General features: G+C 37.6%; 1 protein-coding gene across 2 annotated transcripts; it reads left to right on the top strand.

The window, feature by feature from the left end:
• Window positions 1-1077: 1077 nt before the first annotated feature.
• fshr (follicle stimulating hormone receptor) lies at window positions 1078-19402 on the top strand. 2 transcript variants are annotated; one of them, XM_063002918.1, is made up of 10 exons: window positions 1078-1244; window positions 8659-8730; window positions 9514-9588; window positions 11280-11354; window positions 11610-11684; window positions 13569-13655; window positions 13765-13833; window positions 13940-14014; window positions 15640-15825; window positions 17538-19402. In XM_063002918.1, exons 1-10 carry the CDS (start codon window positions 1078-1080, stop codon window positions 18658-18660), a joined length of 2004 nt encoding a protein of 667 aa, XP_062858988.1. In that variant the 3' UTR covers window positions 18661-19402. The 2 variants fall into 2 exon arrangements, with proteins under 2 accessions (XP_062858988.1, XP_062858987.1); XM_063002917.1 differs by lacking the exons at window positions 1078-1244; window positions 13940-14014 and having other exon boundaries at window positions 8691-8730.
• Window positions 19403-20310: the final 908 nt, after the last annotated feature.

The raw sequence follows: 20310 nt of genomic DNA, 5'->3' as shown, positions 1-20310 counted from the left end.
TATAGGACAGATAAGATGCCTATATACAAATGCATATATACATAAACATTTATACATAAACAAAGTTACCATTGTACAGTGCCCCTGGACCTATGAGCGTTAAGGGCCTTGCTCAAGGGGGCAACAGTGGCTGCATGGATTTAATGGGCTGGATTCAAACACACAACCTTCCAACTGATATCCTCTACAAAGCTCTACTCACTGGGCTACCACTGTCCCAAGTCTTAATGAAATTTGTGGTGCAGACTGTAAACAGTGCAGATTATTTAATTGTTACACTGTCTGACATGTCTGCACATAAAATTATTGCTGCATGTGCAAATGTGTCTTTGTAGATAGAATGTAGCTATAAAGTGTGAGGGAACACACAGTTCACTACTATCGCCTGTTCCTGTCAGACACAAACCAAGCCTTTAAGACTAAACAATGCAGGTCAAGCCATTACCTCGAATGCTCCGCTTAAGAAAGAATAGGGAACTGTTATGCCCCTGTTGGCCAATGAAAAAGCCATATTTTAATGAAACTATACAAAATATTGAAATAAAAAACAATTTAGGAGAAGTGTTAGGTGTAGTTCTCTCAAACTTCAATAAACCAATAAACTGAATGCCGGCAAACATATACTGTAACCATAGCCAATCATAGAGCACGTGCTAGAAATGAAACAAAATATTATGGAGAAAGGGATGAGATTGGGGAAGAGGAGGCGAAGGAGGAAGACACGAGGGCTGGGAATAGAAATGTGCATAACATACAGCTTTTATCAGAGATCCTCTTTCCCAAGGTCTTCAATGGCTTTGGCTGTAGTGTTTTTAACCAACCACAATGCTCTGCAAGCTCTCACCCTTCAGCCATGAAACACTGGACCAGTAGCATCGCAGCAACACAAATAAGCTTAACTTTTACCTGAGGCTCGACAGAAGCCAGGAATCTGGTGATGGAGGGAAGCTACGTTAAAGACCCTGCCAGGCTTTAGCAGAATAACAAACAAGTCACAGAGCACAGGGAGAACGCATACTGGAAGTCTTTTAAATCAAGGGAAAACTTCATTTCGTTATCATTGGAAAACAGGAAAGAATGAAGAAGCCAGTGTGGGTGATGCTGAGTTTTAGCCTCACATGCTTTATTGCTTATACAGAGGGCTTGTATGCCTGTTTAGCCAACGGGACGACTCGCTCCTTCTTCTGTCTTGGCAACAAAGTTCGTCAGATGCCTCAGAGTATACCAAACAATACCACCTATGTGTGAGTACTCACAGGCACACACACGTGCAGCAGGACTTTATATATTAAACACTGCTTACAAAACTCAGGATATACATTTATTCAGTCATGCAGTCGAGTCATATTACAGCATTTTTTTAAACTTGATTTACTTGTAACATATCTTTGAATAGTATAAACAAAATGTTTTATTATAGTCAAAATTTTAGAGACAGTTGTTGGAAACTGTTGATAACATATTTTTGAAGCATTTTGGTAATACCAGGTATTGGTAAACTAATCTTAAAATCTCAAAAACTATTTCCAAAAAGTTGGAGCGGTTTGTAGAACATTTTGTTCCAGTGTTTTCACAGATCAGCTTTATTGTATTGTATTTTGTAAATATAAACATGTTTAGAATGTTATGGCTGCAACACTTTCCAGAGAGGTTAGGACAAAGCCTTGTTTACCCATTTGTTCCATCTCCTTCCTATGGTTTGGGAACTGAGGACTGTTGTAGTTTTGCAAGTAAAATTGTTGTCCATTCTTGCTTGATACAGGACCTTAGCATTAGAACAGTTCATGGTCACCTCTTCATGCTGCACCATATGTATTCAATAAGATCTGGACTGCAGGCAGGCCAGTCAAGCACATGCATACTGTGTCTATGGTTGTAGCACATACAGAATGAGGTCTAGCATTGTCTCTCTAAAATCCCAGTATACACCTCAGCGTCAGTGGTAGCTTCACTTATATGCAAGTTTTATGTAGCATTTATTCATGCATTAGCAGACTGTGTTAGGTGACAATTGTTTTTTGAAGTACTCCCAAGCCCATATGGCTATATTTATCACAGTAGCACGACAGTTTCTCATGCAATGCCATCTGGACTGCATTAGATTCCCTGAATCTTTTCACAATATTATGAACAGTAGATGATGAAAGATTAAATTATTTGCAATTATAGCATTGAGAAATGTTCTTTTTGAACTAATTGGCAATTCTCTCCTGAAGTTTGACACAAAGTAAAAACTGATCCTTGAATAAATCCTCCTTTTATACCTAATCATGATTCCCTCACCTGTTACCAATTCACCTGCTTATTGTGGAACACTGTAACTTAAATATACTATAAACTTTTCACTCTTTACACTTTTCACTCTTGAGTGTGTTGCAGGCATCAAATTCTAAAGTCAATCAACACATTGGAATTCTTTCCTTTCTACTTTTGTCAGTTAAATAAAGATTCAAAGAGAATTAACAAATCACAGATTTGTGTATTCTTGCGTTTTACAAATTGTCTGTACTTTTTCGGAAATGGGGGTAGTAAATACAAAGAAATGTATTGAAAGTATAGTGTGTGGTAATTGCACATATGCTACACATGCAGTAGATAGGCTTAGGGGAGTATACTAGATTATTACTGTAATCTGCTTGTTGTAGCATGTTTTGTGTTGCATGTTAACATTGCCTGTGTAAATACAGTTCATGGGATACCATTTTCTTGGTACTAACAAACAAGCAAAAATGTTAGATTTGAGATAATTGGCCAAGTGTCACAAATATAGTGTTAGATTATAGTTAAATTCCAATTCAGGATGATTTCTTAGTATATTGAATTAAAAGACACATGGAAAGTTAACAATTGGCAAAAACATATTTCCATTATGGGATGTGATTAATGTTGTCATTTCTACCATCTCTTAAGTTGCTATAAATATTTTGGAAAAACAACAGCGTTCTGTTATTGTTTTAGGCCTTAGTTACTCTCATGGTCATTACTGGAAATTTGCCTGACAATAAAATTACCTCTCTGTTTTGAGTCATGAAACATGCAATCTCAAAATTATCAGAACACACACACACACACACACACACACAGCTCAGCCTTGGCGTGAGTGTGTAGGTATGACTTTAATAGCCTGTTTTTATACATCACAAAAAATAATCACGCTTGGTTTTTTTTAAACTGCAAAAGGAACAATTCTGCGCTTACCTTACTGAGCAAATTTAATGAGGCTGGGGCTGAAAGTTCCAAAGAGCAACACAGATGTTCAATGTTCTGGTGTTCGGTGCTGTTTGCAATCAGATCGGGTGTGGTCACTCTAAATATACATCTACCTCTGCAGCTTATCAGTGGGGGAAGTTTTATTTTTTGGTTTAGTGCAATCAATCATAGTACCCAGGCTACAGCTTTTCACTCCTGTCAGTTTAGCTGTTTTTGATTAAGCACGGGATGAGTAAATGAGCCCAGCAGCGTGTGTTTGTGCAGCACGTATTTGCTACTCAGCTGGAACACAGAGTCCTGTGCTGGATAGGAGTTGATAGAAAGGACAGAGCTGCAGATGGCTTCACTCATTCCAAACCATATCTTAACCACAAAGAAGCCAGACACATTCCTAGACCGACACATAGTTTAGAGCCTGTGGATTACTGTGAGAATATTTTACTGCATAAAAGTCTAAAGTTAGAAGAAATTCTTTTTAAATTTCAGATGAAATGTTTCATATCAAACTAGAATGCTACAACCAAGCAATTCAACAACCTAAGCAATAAAAAGAAAATTAAATGTGCGATGGTCATTTAAAGGAAACTTTTACATCTGTGGTCTGTAGTAAACATGTTTTACATATGCCCTTGTGCAAGGCCCTTATCCCAACTGCAGGGGGGTGCCACACAATGGCTGACAATTAACTTTAACCCCAATTTCCAAAGAAACGTGCTTAGATAAACAAAAAAATATATTTTGTTATCAGTAAAATCAGTGAAAACAATATTCAAGAGAATTAACAAATCACAAATTCATATTTTTATTGTATTGTACAAATTGTCCCAACTTCTTTGGAAATGAGGCTTTGTATTTTAGGGGATGTTTTTATATTAGGCAACCCAATCTAAATAGGTTGATTTTCAAGCTTCTGGTGTTTTTCCTTACTTATTTTTTACTAATTAATTTAGTTTAACATAGGTAAGGCAAGAGGACAGTAAGGCAAGAGGACCGTAGTATGCCCACGTGATAATGTGCTGTTCTGGTGCACTGCTTATGAAGTCATTTTCTTGAAGTCAGGATCTGCAGTTTGTAAAAGCTTTAATTATATTACAGTAGGATAGAGCCCTATTCCAAGCTTAAAATGCAGAGTTCATTACTGTATTTTTATCTGTACATTTTAGTTTTACAATTTTCATGTATTACTTTCTTTTAATTCACATCAAAACACAGTTTTCTATAACTTTTAAGTGCTGCCAAAATGGCAATTAAGATTTATTCAAATGCAGTTTCACTCACTTTATTAGGTACACCTGGTCTGTACATTCGCTGGTCCTTTTATGAACTACTCTTACCACAGAGAAAAACTTTGTGGGTATATAATTACTATAGCCCAGGAGTCACCAACCCGGTGCTCTATCCTACTGTAAATCGTACATAACTGATAATTTGTACAAACATGGGACCGAGTTCATGATTTGTTCTAAAACTTTGCAAGGGAAGTGATAAGTACAAAAAAAGACATGATTTGAAGATGTGACTGTTAATGATTTCCTTAAAAAAAATGGTACAGAAGTGATCATTTGTAAAAAAAAAAAAAATGCTACAAAAGTGCTCATTCATACAAAACTGTCAAGAAAGATATTTACAAAAATATCAGCCATGTAATGACTCTGACTTTTAAATATTGAAACAGATTTAGATTAATAGAGATAAACAAGGTTAAATGTTGAAATATATCTGTATTTCCTACCATGGTAAATCGTTGTTAATAATTTTTCATTCATTACCATTAATATATGATCAGACAGTCTCTTCATATACAGTGTATCACAAAAGTGAGTACACCCCTAACATTTCTGCAAATATTTCATTATATCTTTTCATGGGACAACACTATAGACATGAAACTTGGATATAACTTAGAGTAGTCAGTGTACAGCTTGTATAGCAGTGTAGATTTACTGTCTTCTGAAAATAACTCAACACACAGCCATTAATGTCTAAATAGCTGGCAACATAAGTGAGTACACCCCACAGTGAACATGTCCAAATTGTGCCCAAATGTGTCGTTGTCCCTCCCTGGTGTCATGTGTCAAGGTCCCAGGTGTGAATGGGGAGCAGGGCTGTTAAATTTGGTGTTTTGGGTACAATTCTCTCATACTGGCCACTGGATATTCAACATGGCACCTCATGGCAAAGAACTCTCTGAGGATGTGAGAAATAGAATTGTTGCTCTCCACAAAGATGGCCTGGGCTATAAGAAGATTGCTAACACCCTGAAACTGAGCTACAGCATGGTGGCCAAGGTCATACAGCGGTTTTCCAGGACAGGTTCCACTCGGAACAGGCTTCGCCAGGGTCGACCAAAGAAGTTGAGTCCACGTGTTCGGCGTCATATCCAGAGGTTGGCTTTAAAAAATAGACACATGAGTGCTGCCAGCATTGCTGCAGAGGTTGAAGACGTGGGAGGTCAGCCTGTCAGTGCTCAGACCATACGCCGCACACTGCATCAACTCGGTCTGCATGGTCGTCATCCCAGAAGGAAGCTGACGCACAAGAAAGCCCGCAAACAGTTTGCTGAAGACAAGCAGTCCAAGAACATGGATTACTGGAATGCCCTGTGGTCTGACGAGACCAAGATAAACTTGTTTGGCTCAGATGGTGTCCAGCATGTGTGGCGGCGCCCTGGTGAGAAGTACCAAGACAACTGTATCTTGCCTACAGTCAAGCATGGTGGTGGTAGCATCATGGTCTTGGGCTGCATGAGTGTTGCTGGCACTGGGGAGCTGCAGTTCATTGAGGGAAACATGAATTCCAACATGTACTGTGACATTCTGAAACAGATCATGATCCCCTCCCTTCGAAAACTGGGCCTCATGGCAGTTTTCCAACAGGATAACGACCCCAAACACAACCTCCAAGATGACAACTGCCTTGCTGAGGAAGCTGAAGGTAAAGGTGATGGACTAAACCAAATTGAGCACCTGTGGCGCATCCTCAAGTGGAAGGTGGAGGAGTTCAAGGTGTCTAACATCCACCAGCTCCGTGATGTCATCATGGAGGAGTGGAAGAGGATTCCAGTAGCACCTGTGCAGCTCTGGTGAATTCCATGCCCAGGAGGGTTAAGGAAGTGCTGGATAATAATGGTGGTCACACAAAATATTGACACTTTGGGCACAATTTGGACATGTTCACTGTGGGGTGTACTCACTTATGTTGCCAGCTATTTAGACATTAATGGCTGTGTGTTGAGTTATTTTCAGAAGACAGTAAATCTACACTGCTATACAAGTTGTACACTGACTACTCTAAGTTATATCCAAGTTTCATGTCTATAGTGTTGTCCCATGAAAAGATATAATGAAATATTTGCAGAAATGTGAGGGGTGTACTCACTTTTGTGATACACTGTATATGAATATTAATATTATTATTATTAATAATAATAATAATAATAATATAATTAAAGGTGAACTGTGCAACTGTATGTTATTCAGGAAGTTTGTATCAAACAAGTAGCCCTTCGTATTATTCAGTACCCTTGAAGTAGCTCTCGGTCTCGAAAAGGTTGGTGACCCCTGCTATAGCCCATTTGTTGCTCTGTAAATCCTGTCACCCCCTGTACCCCATTTATCAATCGTAAAATGGTAAAATGTGTTGTTCTGGTACATATAAATTGCACTGATTTGATTATGCTTTGCTATCATTGCAAAATGAAAGCGCACAATAAACAGTACCACCGCGACCCAGATCAACCACACAGCAGCATAAAATCATAACTGCTGCTTACCTGAGCTTTTCTTCTTCAAATTGAGACTAAATCTATATCCATGTGTTTTTCCATTAGGGATATAATCCACTTGTTTTTTTTCTTGGTGGCCATCTTGTATGTTTCCAGAATATTTCTAGAATACATAAATCCATATCCAACTGTGTTTGTCCCCCTAACTAATGAAAACTGTCTTACCACTTTTGCAGTAAAAAGCTGAAAGTGGTAATTTGTTATCTAAGCTGTCACTTATACAGTACATCTACAACCAATAAAGAGAGAGTTTTTCATTGCCAGCTCATTGCAATTTCATTTCAAGGCCTGAACCACGACTGAATCTCTGAATCAAATGCGCACTGATCCATGAAGTTGTTTACGCACAACACCATAATGAAATAGAGTGAGCAAAACAAATCTTTACCATAAATAAGAGCACAGCTTCCTGATTTGTCTCCAATGAATAATTCGTTTGAAAAGAGTTGTTTCTGATTTGTTTTACTTACTCAGTGATTCAGTTTGCTTTTGCACAGACTGATGTGAAGACATGGGGGAGGGCTAAATTTCATGTGTATGGACAGATGAGTCTGCGGAGCTTTAGAGCCAAAAAGGCACAATTGTATTGATTAATGACACTATTACTTATTTAGTTTGCAATATAATCTGTTTTATTGTGTGTTGGAAAGCTTTGGAGACCTTTGGAGACCAAAATGGACTCCAACTTCAATAACTCCAGATCAGAATTAGTTAGAAGCTGTAAACAACATTTGCCACAGGAATAAACTGTTCGTTTGGAATATAATGTAATATTATTAATATAATATATGAATATTATAAATATTTTAATTCAAATATTTTATTAAATTTATCATGTAATAAAATATATGCAGTTCCACGGGACCATGAAACATATTAACAGGTTTCCCATACATCCTTAAGGGAAAAAATACCTGGAAACTATGCAAATGCTCAGTTCAGCCATTGTTATGCAACATTAAAAGTTTTAAAAAATGAAGATTGTGTTCTCTGTTTTCCCCTTATTGCTTTTGGAAAAGTGCAGGCTAATGAGTTTCTGTGTTTTTACAGGACGTTACCTCATTATGGAAATAGCAAATATAACATATATTTATCATTAGTAAACAGACATTTTTCTTTTTTTTACAGAGTGTATTCCCACCTTGTGCACAGTGTTCTCAAGACAAATGATAACCCAAATAAGGATAAGGATAAAGCTGTTTCAAAAAAAATAAAATTTATTTACTTGTATTTTTTCCAAAACGCATTATTAAGAAGAAAAAGGTATCATTCATTATCAAAATCATTGGCTTTTTTTCTCATTACATGATTATTTTAAGACTGATTTTAGCCTGTAAAACAACAAGGGAGTATGAAGATTTTCTATAGGCATTGCACTACGAAAATATACAGTCTATATATAAGTCTATAAGTCTAAATAAAGCACTACGTGACTGTTACTGTTCGTGACTGAGTTTCTCAACTTTAATATTTTATCAAATAAAATAGTCTTATTTTTAGAAAATAGTAATATTTTCAGAAGGACATGTATACAAAATCAACTTTTGAAGATCAGTGTGTAAAGTTTTATTTTTTGGTAAATAGTCAGTTTCATAAAACAAATAAAAAGTAAAAAATAACCTCTTAATAATCAGCCTTTTTTATTTATTTATTTTTTTTATCAGGGAAATCAAGCTGACTCAGATAATTGTGTTTCCAACTAGATCCATCTCATCACTTCCTGACCTGAAGCGAATGTGAGTAAAAAAAAATTTTTCATTTTCAATGTGGTCAGGGTCGTGCCCGGTCTGGTTCCACTGGGAAATACTGTGCGCAGGGCAGAAATAACCCTGACAGGGCACCAATCCATTTCAGGCCTTCGGCCATTCCCCTCCTCAGACATAGCCAATAATGTCTATGTAAATATCCAGCCTACAGATAGCACCAATGAGATTTTAACCCAGATCCCAGCAGTGGTGGTCTAATGTTGGTGGTAACTGCTGCGCCTCTAAGCATCGGAGTAAAATCCTTTTTTTTTTTAAATCACGGTCCTATAAGGTTAATGCTTGATTGTTTGCTACTGATAAAAAAAACATTAGCTTTTAGACTTGAGTTACTTACATTTTGTACAATAAGGATTTTAGGTTTTAAATATAAAGAGACATGGTGGGCAAAATAATAACTACAGTCAAAATATATAGAATTATAAACACCTTTTCTAGTATTTAGTCTTAATTGCAGATGTTTAGTCTTTGATATAGAAGAGGACCAAAACACATGAGATATGAATTACTAAACTATAGCAACACAGAGTGCAAAAGTATTTAGGAAGTAACCTTAAAAACAAAGAAACAAATATAATGCTCTGTGGATTAATACCACACTAGTGTTCCTCAGGAAGACCATTAAGTGTGTAGGTGTCAAGAAAATACACAGATAGACCATTTCTACTAAATTAGGCTTCTAGGCTTCTTACTGTTGTTTGTGTGACAGATAATGTCTGAATGGAATGGTAATTATTCCTGTTATCACTCTCACAGAATGGTGTCAGAAAATGGTGTCCTCCAGCGGATTGAAGCCTATGCATTTGCAAACCTAACTAACCTAGAAGAGATGTAAGTTTTACTTCCAGGAATTACTGAAGATGTCCATTTCTTTCTAACCATTCTAATAAATCACATACTTTTACCCATGTAGGGTAAAAACAGCACATCTAAAGGCATCACCATTTACATGTTGGTCTCCACTGTACCAGCCTCCACTAAATTAGGGACTCTTAATCAGTTAGGGACTTTTAATCAGTTTCAGGAATGTACGGTAAGCTTCCTTTACAGTGGCATTTCCATGTATCTCAAAGGTGTTGGACTGAGGTCAGGTCATTATGCAAGATCTTGTACATATTTAATTATGATCCTCACTTTGAATGGTTGGCATTGCCATGCTATACCAGCATATGTTCTTTACACAAACTGTTCCTACAAAGCTGAAACTTCCAAATTCTGTTAAACATGATGGTATGCATAAGGGTTTACAATTTCACCTCACTGCAATAAAAAGGTCCAAATTAGAAATCCAGTATCTTAAACTATTAGAATATTTCATACAACTAAACAAAAAAGAATACAACACAAAAATGTCTGACTTCTGTCAAAAATTTTCATTTATATATAATACTCCTTTTTACTGCATCATTGTGGCGTGGAATGGAAACAATCAACTCGTGACACTGCTGAGATGTTATTAAATTCCTTGGTTGCTGTAATAGTGGCCTTAGCTCATCTGTATTGCTGGGTTGAGTGTTTCTTATCTTCCTCTTGACAGTACAACATAGATTCTTTATGGGGTTCAGGTCCAGAGAGTTGGCTGGCCGATCAAGCACTTTTGGTAGTAGTTTTGGCACAGTGGGTAGCATGAGGTGCTCTAAAATCTCCTGGTAGACAGCTGTGTTGACTTTGGGCTTGGTAAAGCACTGTGGACCAACACCAGCAGATGACATTGCACCCCCAACCATTACAGACTGCAGAAACCTCATACTGGATCTCAGACACCTTGGATTCTGTGCCTCTCCATTTTCTCCCTGACTCTAGGACTTTGAGTTCCCAATGAAATGTGAATTTTACTATGGACTACTAAATAACAATCAGCTCTTTTTCTCCTTAGCCCAGGTAAGATGCTTCTGACATTGTCTTTGGTTCAGAAGTGGCTTAATATTAGGAATGAAATAGTTGTAGCTCCTAACCTGGAGACTCGCATGGTGGCTCTCAAAGTGCTGACACCAGTCTCAATCCACTCCTTATAAAGGTTTTCAAATTTCTTGAATCAACTTTTCATGATGATCCTCTCAAGGCTGTGGTCATCCCTGTTGCTTATGCACCTTTTCCTACCACGTTTTCCACTTTCAGTCAACTTTCTATTAATTTGCTTTGATACATCACTGTGAACAGCCAACCTGTTCAGCAATGACCTTCTGTGGCTTACTCTCCTTGTGGAGGGTGTTGATGATCTTCTGGAACAAGCAGTAGTCCCTGTTGTGTATACTAAATAGATCGAAGGATATACGGTATTAAAACTATTTAAATAATAATTTTCTCAAACTTAAATATCTTAAATACTTTAATAATTTATGATACTGGATTCTGATTTTCAGGAGCTGTAAAATATGTTTATATAAATTATGTAATATATGTTTTGAATAAATTATGAAAAATGAACTTTTTCACAATATTTTAATTTATTAAGATGTACTTTGTTAATAATCAAAATCTTAAAAATGATTAAAATGTTGTACATGTTCTTCTGCCTACAGAACAATTACTAAATCAAAAAACCTAGTCAGTATGGATAAAGATACATTCTGGGGACTCTCAAAACTGAGATATCTGTGAGTATTACTTCTCTGTATTTTTTTTTCTTTTTTATACTCCTCTGCAGAGCAAAGGGAGTGCATTTCCATATGAATTACTGTCTAAAGTTAATATGTCCTGTAAAATCCCGGCAAAAAGACACAATGACCCACACACAGTCTATTACTGTATTAAACCAGAAGTTCTCATAGGAAACAAGGCTGGGATCTATAAATGCTCACTATAACACGCTGTTTTACTAAACTGGTATTTTAATTACTTGTGTGTTTTAGGACTATTTCAAACACAGGTCTCACAGTACTACCAGATTTCTCCAAGGTTAAGTCTGCTGCTCTAGAATTTCTGTTGTATGTATGCATATCTCCATATATAACTCTACACATAGGGTGTGTTTGAAAAGCTAGTGTGCTGTCTACATAGGCAGCATTTTACGTCATCCTGTGCGCGCTCCCGAGAAGGAGGCTGTTCGAAATCCTAGATGCCTTAAAATCCACACTTCTGAGGCATCTTAATATTTCAATGTTATTTTGGCTCAAGAACGAGTGAGCATCCGACGCTGCCTTAGTGATCAAGTCAATCCCAGCATTCATGGCTGACGGGGCGGAGAAACGAATGGAGTTATTTTCAAACGTAAATAAAATATTACTGATTTTTAACTTGTACCGAGTGTTTTTATTTGCAAGTTCGGGCTTGTCAGGAAATTTAACCGTTATCGGTACATGAAGGGAGATGTTATATTGACGTTAGCGTGCTGTGCTACCTCAGTTCATTGGTTTTAATGGCGAGATGCTAAATGCTAAACGCGAAATGCTAAACCCGATGGAATCGCTGTCGTTAAGTAGTGCATTCGAATAACCTGACTTATAAGTCACTGACTTATTAGAATCCTCTCTACTAAGTCAGCTGCCTATGTAGACAGTAAGACAGCAAGGCAGCTCCCTAGGTTTTCGAACACACCCATAGTTTAGTGATAGGCATTTTAATAAGAATGTATAGATAAGCTTTGTATAGATGTTAAATACACTATATGGAAATCAGTTACACAAAATACACTATACACACAACAATTGCTAACAGGTAATAAATCAGTTATAAAAAATTATATGCCTCCAGCTTTGCAGCAACAGTTTAGGATAGGCCCTTTCCTGTTCGAGTATTACTGTGCCACTGTGCCCAAAGCAAGGTCTATAAAGACACAAAGAAAAGTTTGGCTTACAGAAACTCCAGTGGCCTTCACAGAGCCCTGACCTGAGCCACACTGAACAGCTTTGGAATGAACTGAAACATCACTTGTCTATTTTAATACCATTTAATTTTGAAAGAGGATGTCCAGCAAGCTCATAGTCAGATGTGCGAAATTAGCTCAGACAAGTAATACGTGTCTGGTCTAAACTTTATATTAAAATACTTCTCAGCTAAAAACCATGAACAGCAAATGGTAATTTCCTCTTGGCTTACTGTGCTCATACTGGTTTTATACAAAGACTTATTGAGTATCTCTTCTCAGCTTTTAATTTTAATAAACCATTTAATTCCGTAATTCAAATTTTCTGCAAATGATGAAATCCCTCTGAACCTGTGAGCTGTTGGTACTCATTTAGTTTGCCAGCCTGCTAGCTGCTAACCTATCAGTTTAGTCTTCATGTTTAACTAATAGACTCTGCTAGTTAAATCCCACACTTTTCTACCCATGACCATTTTAGAGTGGTTTATTAACAGGAAGCAATTTTAGCAATTTTACTGAACATTAGGCCTATAAGTATGTTAACCATAAAATAAATAAAACAAAACAGGCTTAAATAAAACCTAAATAAAATAGTTTTTATGTTATTTTTTAAATTATTATTTCATTACTTGAAGGACAAACGTTATCCAACATCAACAGGTTATGCTTTAAAAAATTAATTAGTATGATTAGACACAATAGGTTTGATTTCTGTTTGCTTTCTTACATTTAAATAAATTGTCAGTGTCATAATATTGTATATTTCATAATATTGTAGATTTTAGATTCCACTTCTCCCCATGACCAATGCAAGATCAGTTGGCTAGCAGGCTCAGTAACTAGCTGTGATAATCAAAAGCTTGTGTCCCAGCTAATTTGGCATCCTATTTAGCACAGTTGTATGCCATTTGTTGCAGCCAAAACAGATGTTATTAGTTAATTTAGAAACATGTGTTAGTATAATCCATGCTAACATTATTAAATCTATGAAAATTTGCCCGTTTAGTGACCTGGAACATAACATGAACATTAAAGTGATACCCAGCAATGCCTTCATTGGACTTACCAGTGAAAATGGTACAATAACTGAGCTGTAAGTATATTCAGAAAAGAAGATATTTCCTGCTTCTTTTATCTGTCCTACATGTTATCTGAGGTACAATAAACACATCATGTGGTATCACTTTTGTCATATCTAAAAGGAGGCTGACGAAGAACGGAATAACTGAAGTGGACAAAAACGCCTTCAATGGTACCAAAATAGAAAAACTGTGAGTTTGTTGTTGTTGGTTGTCTGTTTTTATGTCTTTATTTTATTTTAATATTCCAACTTCTCTATAAAATCTTTATCTGACACTTCCTGCCACCATCCCCCAGGTTTCTCATGGGAAACCAACAGCTGAAGTGTATCCACAACTACGCTTTTCTTGGTGCAGAAGGCCCAGACGTTCTGTAAGCATTAGTGGCTCTCACAGTCGACAACAATCTTGTCTGCCAGCTGCATCAGACAATTTAGCTAAAGTTTATACACCACTGCCTTTCCTCACAAAACTGATCAGCTATCATCCAGAACTTGCAACTTACAGAAAGCAGAATTATAATCTATGTAAAATTCTATGTAAAAGTAAAAGACAATCTCACAAGTAATGAAGTGTTGTTAGTTTATGTGCTTATCTATATTTAGTAGTTTAAATTTAAATGTCATGTAAACATCAATAAAGTTAATTTAGTACTTTAGTATTTGGAATATAATAAATATACACTTCTTACACTTAAATATGCTCTAATGAGCCAAAATATTAGGGCCACACTGCAAGAGTGTGACAATGCCTATTTCATGCATGTCACAGTCAGGAATATTATAAATGTTGGGTTGATGGAAGTTACTTACACACTGGATGGTAGTTACTTAGCACATTTGTTAAATGCAACAGATTTTGACAGGCATAAAGACCTGTGTGACTTGTATGATATGAGCCAAATTGTTCTGGCCAGACGACTAGGTTAAAGTATCTCTGAAACCACAAGGAGTGCTTCCAGACTGCTGTGGCTAGTACCAGCTGACAGTGGTCCAGGGAGGGACAAACCTCGAGCTGCTGACAGTTTGTTGCCATCACATGAAGGTTATGGCATCTGGTGCAGACCAACAGAAGGGCTAATGTGGCTCAAATTGCAGATACCGTATGTGACACAACACATAGTGCATCTAATGGGCAAATTGCCATTCTAGCTCATGTCATCAGAACTTTAAACATAAAAGAATAATAAAAGAAGGTCAGCAGGTCCACCAAATCTAGTTTTCTCCAAGATCATGTGGACAGCCGGCCATGTGTGCCTTGTGTAACTGTGGAAGAGATGGCTCCAGGATGAACTAAAGGACAATCAATCTAGCAACATTCAGAAGTCAAAGGACCTGCTGGTAAAGTCCTGAAATTCAGGACATCATCAGAGGTCTTTTGGAGTCCATGTTGGCAGGTTAGAGTTGTTTTGACAGTACATTAAGAAGGTGGTCCTAACGTTTTGGCTCATCAGTGTATAGTCAAAGACACATATAATATTAAGTTGAAATATAAAATACACTTAAATGTATCATAAGCTATGTAACATTACATGAACCCTCCCACACAGCTCTGCAGACAAATGTTATTGCAGCTTGCACAGTGGGTGAAACTTGTCATAAAGTTATTACATAAAGCTCACAACTTACAAATGCTCTTTTGAATAAATGATTAGAAATCTCCACTGACACCTTTTAAAATCTTGTGGAAAGCCTTCCCAAAAAGTAGAGTTGTTTAGATGCAGGGGGACTGTATATTAATATTCATGATTTTGAAAAGGGAAGCCCAACGAGCTCATGGTCAGGGACACGTGGCCACATACTGTTGACCATATAATTTATATATGCCCACATGGCAGGGTAGAGCAAGAAGAGGTAGTCATATATTATATAGCTATCCTTTTGTTCATGATGATAGGAAAAAATAATTCAATATCATTACAAACTAAGGAGTCAAAATTCATGTTTTGTAAAATACGTTGCAGTCATTGCTGATGATTCTTTTTACCTTTTTCTTCAGAGACATCTCCCGAACTGCCCTCAGTTCCTTGCCAGAGAATATGCTGAGAAAATTGAAGCTGCTGATTGCCACTTCAGTCTATTCTATGAGATGGTTACCCAATCTGGAGATATTCGCTGAGCTCACCCAGGCCAACCTGACCTACGCCAGCCACTGCTGTGCCTTCAAAAACTTTAAGAAGAACATGTAGGTTACAAAGCAGTTCCCAACACTGGCCCTGTACCCCTGCACTAATTGTTTAATAAACAGGCTCTTTACAAGTGAATGTGGGTATATTTAAAAAAAAGAAATATAATATGTGCAGGAGCGGGGAAGGAAACCAAATTTAGCAAATTTACAGCATGCTTCACATCCACATCATAAAATTTTAATTATCAAATTCAATGCCTACAACCATTTTCACTTAATCTAGTCATTTCCTATTCCCGCTTTGTAGATGCACTGCCGCTTGCATCACCCCCGTTGTTGCCAAGGAGAAGTGCAGTAGCCTTGTTTGTGGTTATGAATTGACTTTAATAACCTACATGGAAACCACAATAAACATTCCTAAACAGTGAACAGATTTATTAGCAGTAAGGCATTTAGTCATGTAACTATTTGCACCCATAAAAAGTGGAACTAAACAAAATCAACCTTTTTTGTTTCTAGTGTTCAGTGTATCTAGTGTGCCAAAAGTGTTATGTCTGTCACATCTGAACATGTACAACATCCAAATATCTGCTCTTTGGCTTTTACTAGAGTTATGGGCTGGCACGGTGGCTAAGTGGGTAGCACTGTCGCCTCACAGCAAGAAGGTCCTGGGTTCGATCCCCAGGTAGGGTGGTCCGGGTCCTTTCTGTGTGGAGTTTGCATGTTCTCCCCGTGTCTGCGTGGGTTTCCTCCGGGTGCTCCGGTTTCCTCCCACAGTAAAAAGACATGCAAGTGAGGTGAATTGGAAATACTTAATTGTCCATGATTGTGTTCGATATAACCTTGTGTACTGATGAATCTTGTGTAATGAGTAACTACCGTTCCTGTCATGAATGTAACCAAACTGTAAAACATAACGTTAAAATCCTAATAAACAAACTACAGTTATGTATACTGATGAGAGTCACTGTAAAGTTGTAAGAAAATGTTTCTGTACCATTTAAAACCCTGAATTTCTGAATCAGTTACTCTTAAAGTGTGGTTTGATCTTCATCCAAGTCATGATGTCAAGTGTGTTTGCTCTGTGATGGACTGGCGACCTATCCAGTGCATTTTGCCCAGTGAATTGCACCTACCCTGACCCTCAATATGATAAAGCAGTGGTAAAACAGACAATGAGTGAATAAATGAATTTAGTTTTTTATCATTCCTATTTGTTTTAGGTCATGCCAGAACATCTCTTGACTTTACCAATTAAAATAAAAAATCTAACTGTAAAACAATTGTTTTGCTTATTGTTTTGCTGTGTCATCAAATTTGTTGGACCAACATACTGACATCCACCTGCAAAAGTTATTGATATAATTTGAATTAATTGTTTTTATTAAATTTAATTATTCATTTATGTGTAATAGAGACATGGCCAAAACTTTTAATTGATTGTGTGATATTAGTTAGTGTTTGTCAAAGACCACATTTTGTAACATATTTAAGAGTACATAAATTAGTTATGCAACTGGGTAGCACTGTCGCCTCGCAGCAAGATGGGGCAGTCCTGGTCCTTTCTGTGTGGAGTTTGCATGTTGTCCCCGTGTCTGCATGGGTTTCCTCCAGGAGCTCCGGTTTCTTGCCACAGTTATGCAAGTGAGGTGAATTGGAGATACAAAATTGTCCGTGACTGGGTTAGACATTAAACTTGTGAACTAATGAATCGTAAACTGATGAAATAAATAAACCAACCTAATGAACTTCATTTTGTGTGTGTCCAGGTCAAGGAAAAATCCTCTTTGTAATTACCCTGCCACTCGCAACCAGGAGCCAGACTTCTTCAAGGAGCACTGTAAAGATGTAATTGAAGTAACCTGCTATCCAGAACCAGATGCCTTCAACCCCTGTGAAGACATCATGGGCTTTACCTTCCTGCGGATCCTCATTTGGTTCATCAGCGTTTTGGCCGTTGTTGGAAACTTCATCGTTTTGCTAGTGCTCCTTAGCAGCCGTGCCAAGCTGACAGTGCCCAGGTTTCTGATGTGCCATCTGGCATTTGCTGACTTCTGCATGGGCCTTTACTTAATGATGATTGCTGCTGTAGATGTCCAAACCCGCTCACACTACTACAACTATGGAATTGAGTGGCAGACTGGTCCTGGATGCACCACAGCAGGTTTTCTGACAGTTTTTGCAAGTGAGCTTTCACTATTCACGCTAACAGCTATCACGCTTGAGCGCTGGCACACTATCACATATGCAATGCGTCTTGAGCGGCAACTGCGGTTACACCACGCATGTGGAGTCATGGCATTTGGTTGGCTGTTCTCGATTCTTTCTGCTCTGATGCCCATTCTGGGTGTTAGCAGCTATATGAAGACTAGCATCTGTCTGCCTATGGATGTGGAGACAGTGCCAGCACAGTGTTATGTCATGCTGCTCCTAATTCTCAATGCGGCAGCATTTTTGGTTGTATGTGCATGCTATGTGAGCATCTATGCCACTGTGCGGCATCCTGCCGCAGTTCCCGCCAGTGCTGATGCCAGAGTAGCCAAACGCATGGCCGTTCTGGTATTCACTGACTTGCTCTGTATGGCACCAATTTCTTTCTTCGCCATATCAGCAGCTGTAGGGCAGCCCCTCATCACGGTGTCACATGCCAAAGTGCTGCTAGTATTCTTCTACCCCATCAACTCATGCGCCAACCCATTCCTTTATGCCTTCTTCACCAAGAGCTTCAAACAGGACTTCTTTGTGCTTGCCAGCCGTTTCGGGTGCTTCGAGGCACGTGCCCGTGTATACCGTACAGAGACATCTTCATTGCATAATGGTATTAGAGGGGCATCACCAAAGACAAGTGACGGGACGCTATATTCACTGGGGCAGATCGTTCACCCGCACTGACCCTCATTACCCCCAGTCACCTCCACTGAAACAGAACAACCATAAGCTACTCAAATCTCCATTTGGTCTCTTCAACCTGGTCTCACAAAAAAGTTTAATCTAGCAGGAATTTCATTTCATGTACATCAACTGCTTTGTCCTGGTCAGAGTTGTGGCAGGCCTGGTTTTCCTGAGAAACACTGTCTATAAGGCAAGAATATCCTGGACAGAGCAGCAATCCATCACAGGGCTTCAACCATTTCCCCCAAAAAACATAGTCAAACATGTCTGTGTAGATGCCTTGGCCAGTCAATAGCACAACAGAGATTCGATCCAGAACTGGGCTAGCATAATAGGTCACCGCATCACCCAAGCACACAAACAGAAACAACCACAAATCCTGTACCATCAACAACAGTTCAGATTGTAACTTTTTATACTAATTGCAGTTGTGAGACCATGTTGCTGCTTTTTGCTGCTTGGACTTTTTAAAAGAAATACAAACAGAAATAAGGAAATGAATGTAACACATTCTTGCTGTGTACAAATTCTGTAATCATTATTATAAACAAATAATAATAAATACTAAACTATGAACTAATAGAGTAGCAATTAAAAACATTTTTTTTTAAACTGTATTAAATAATGATGTAATATCATGTTTCATTATTTGAAGTGTTGAGCTCCTTCAGGAATGATTAGATTCCCCACTGAATGAATTATGAACACATAGGTGTGATGAAAATATTGACTCACTAATAAAATAATCGAATAACTCATTGCTGTTTCACCAGTGTTGTAATCGTTCATGCATTGCATAAGAAAATAACTTTAGGCAGTAATTGTGTTGCTTTAATATTGTTTTATCTGTTTATATATGATTTTACCATTTTATGCCATTGGCAATGTAAGATGGGTTACCACTTTACTTCGGGGGCACAAACACTGTAATCTGATAAACACTAGCATTGAAGTGTTAGGGCAGTTTTAAAAGAATATGCTGTTGTCCGACAAAGTGAGAAGCACTTAAATTGGAACCGCACACAACAAATTGTAGGGTCAATTTAATCTGGAGTGGAAAAAAAAGATTTGTAATAGTATTTCTTAAAGAAAACAACTGACTTCTAAATGTAATTTAAGTATTACACATTGCATTTCCGCCCTTTAAAAGGAGCTAAAAAATCTCAAGACAGAGAGTTTACCCTGTAGAGGGGTTGGGGTGTAGTCATAATTGCTTCGAAATTGACTGGAACCTTGATGACAGTAAATTATTGTTGTAATTATTATTATTATAATTATTATTATTGGTTGCTATGATATGGGATTATGTATCTATAGATTTGCATTTTGTGATGTTAACTACTGCAAGAAACAATAACACACTCCTTGCTATGCATTAGTTATGAAGCCTAATAAATAATTCTTATAGTTTTTCCGCATTTTATACACACAAAAATGGAACTTTGCACACAGTTCTATCAACAGCATGACTCCAAACTGCTCAACTCTAAGCACAGTTTCATTAGTTCTCACTAATACATCATTTTCACTCATGCTGCAGCTGTTCAAACTTAGTTGGAAGAACACTTCATTTCTTGGAGTATGAGAGAGTATTGGTATCATTACTCCTTCACTCGATCAGAGTTGTGCTCAGATGGAACATGATATACC

This window comes from Trichomycterus rosablanca, chromosome 10 (genome assembly GCF_030014385.1).
Source record: "Trichomycterus rosablanca isolate fTriRos1 chromosome 10, fTriRos1.hap1, whole genome shotgun sequence".
Classification (NCBI taxonomy): Eukaryota; Metazoa; Chordata; class Actinopteri; order Siluriformes; family Trichomycteridae; genus Trichomycterus; species Trichomycterus rosablanca.
This window is presented reverse-complemented; position numbering and strand designations above follow the sequence as displayed.

Bases quoted from the DNA above. Each gene is read 5' to 3' on its own strand.
- fshr (XM_063002918.1), top strand. From the start codon at position 1,078: ATGAAGAAGCCAGTGTGGGTGATGCTGAGTTTTAGCCTCACATGCTTT. The intron at 9,589-11,279 runs GTAAGTTTTACT...TTCTGCCTACAG, and splicing joins CTAACTAACCTAGAAGAGAT to AACAATTACTAAATCAAAAA. The intron at 13,834-13,939 runs GTGAGTTTGTTG...ACCATCCCCCAG, and splicing joins GGTACCAAAATAGAAAAACT to GTTTCTCATGGGAAACCAAC.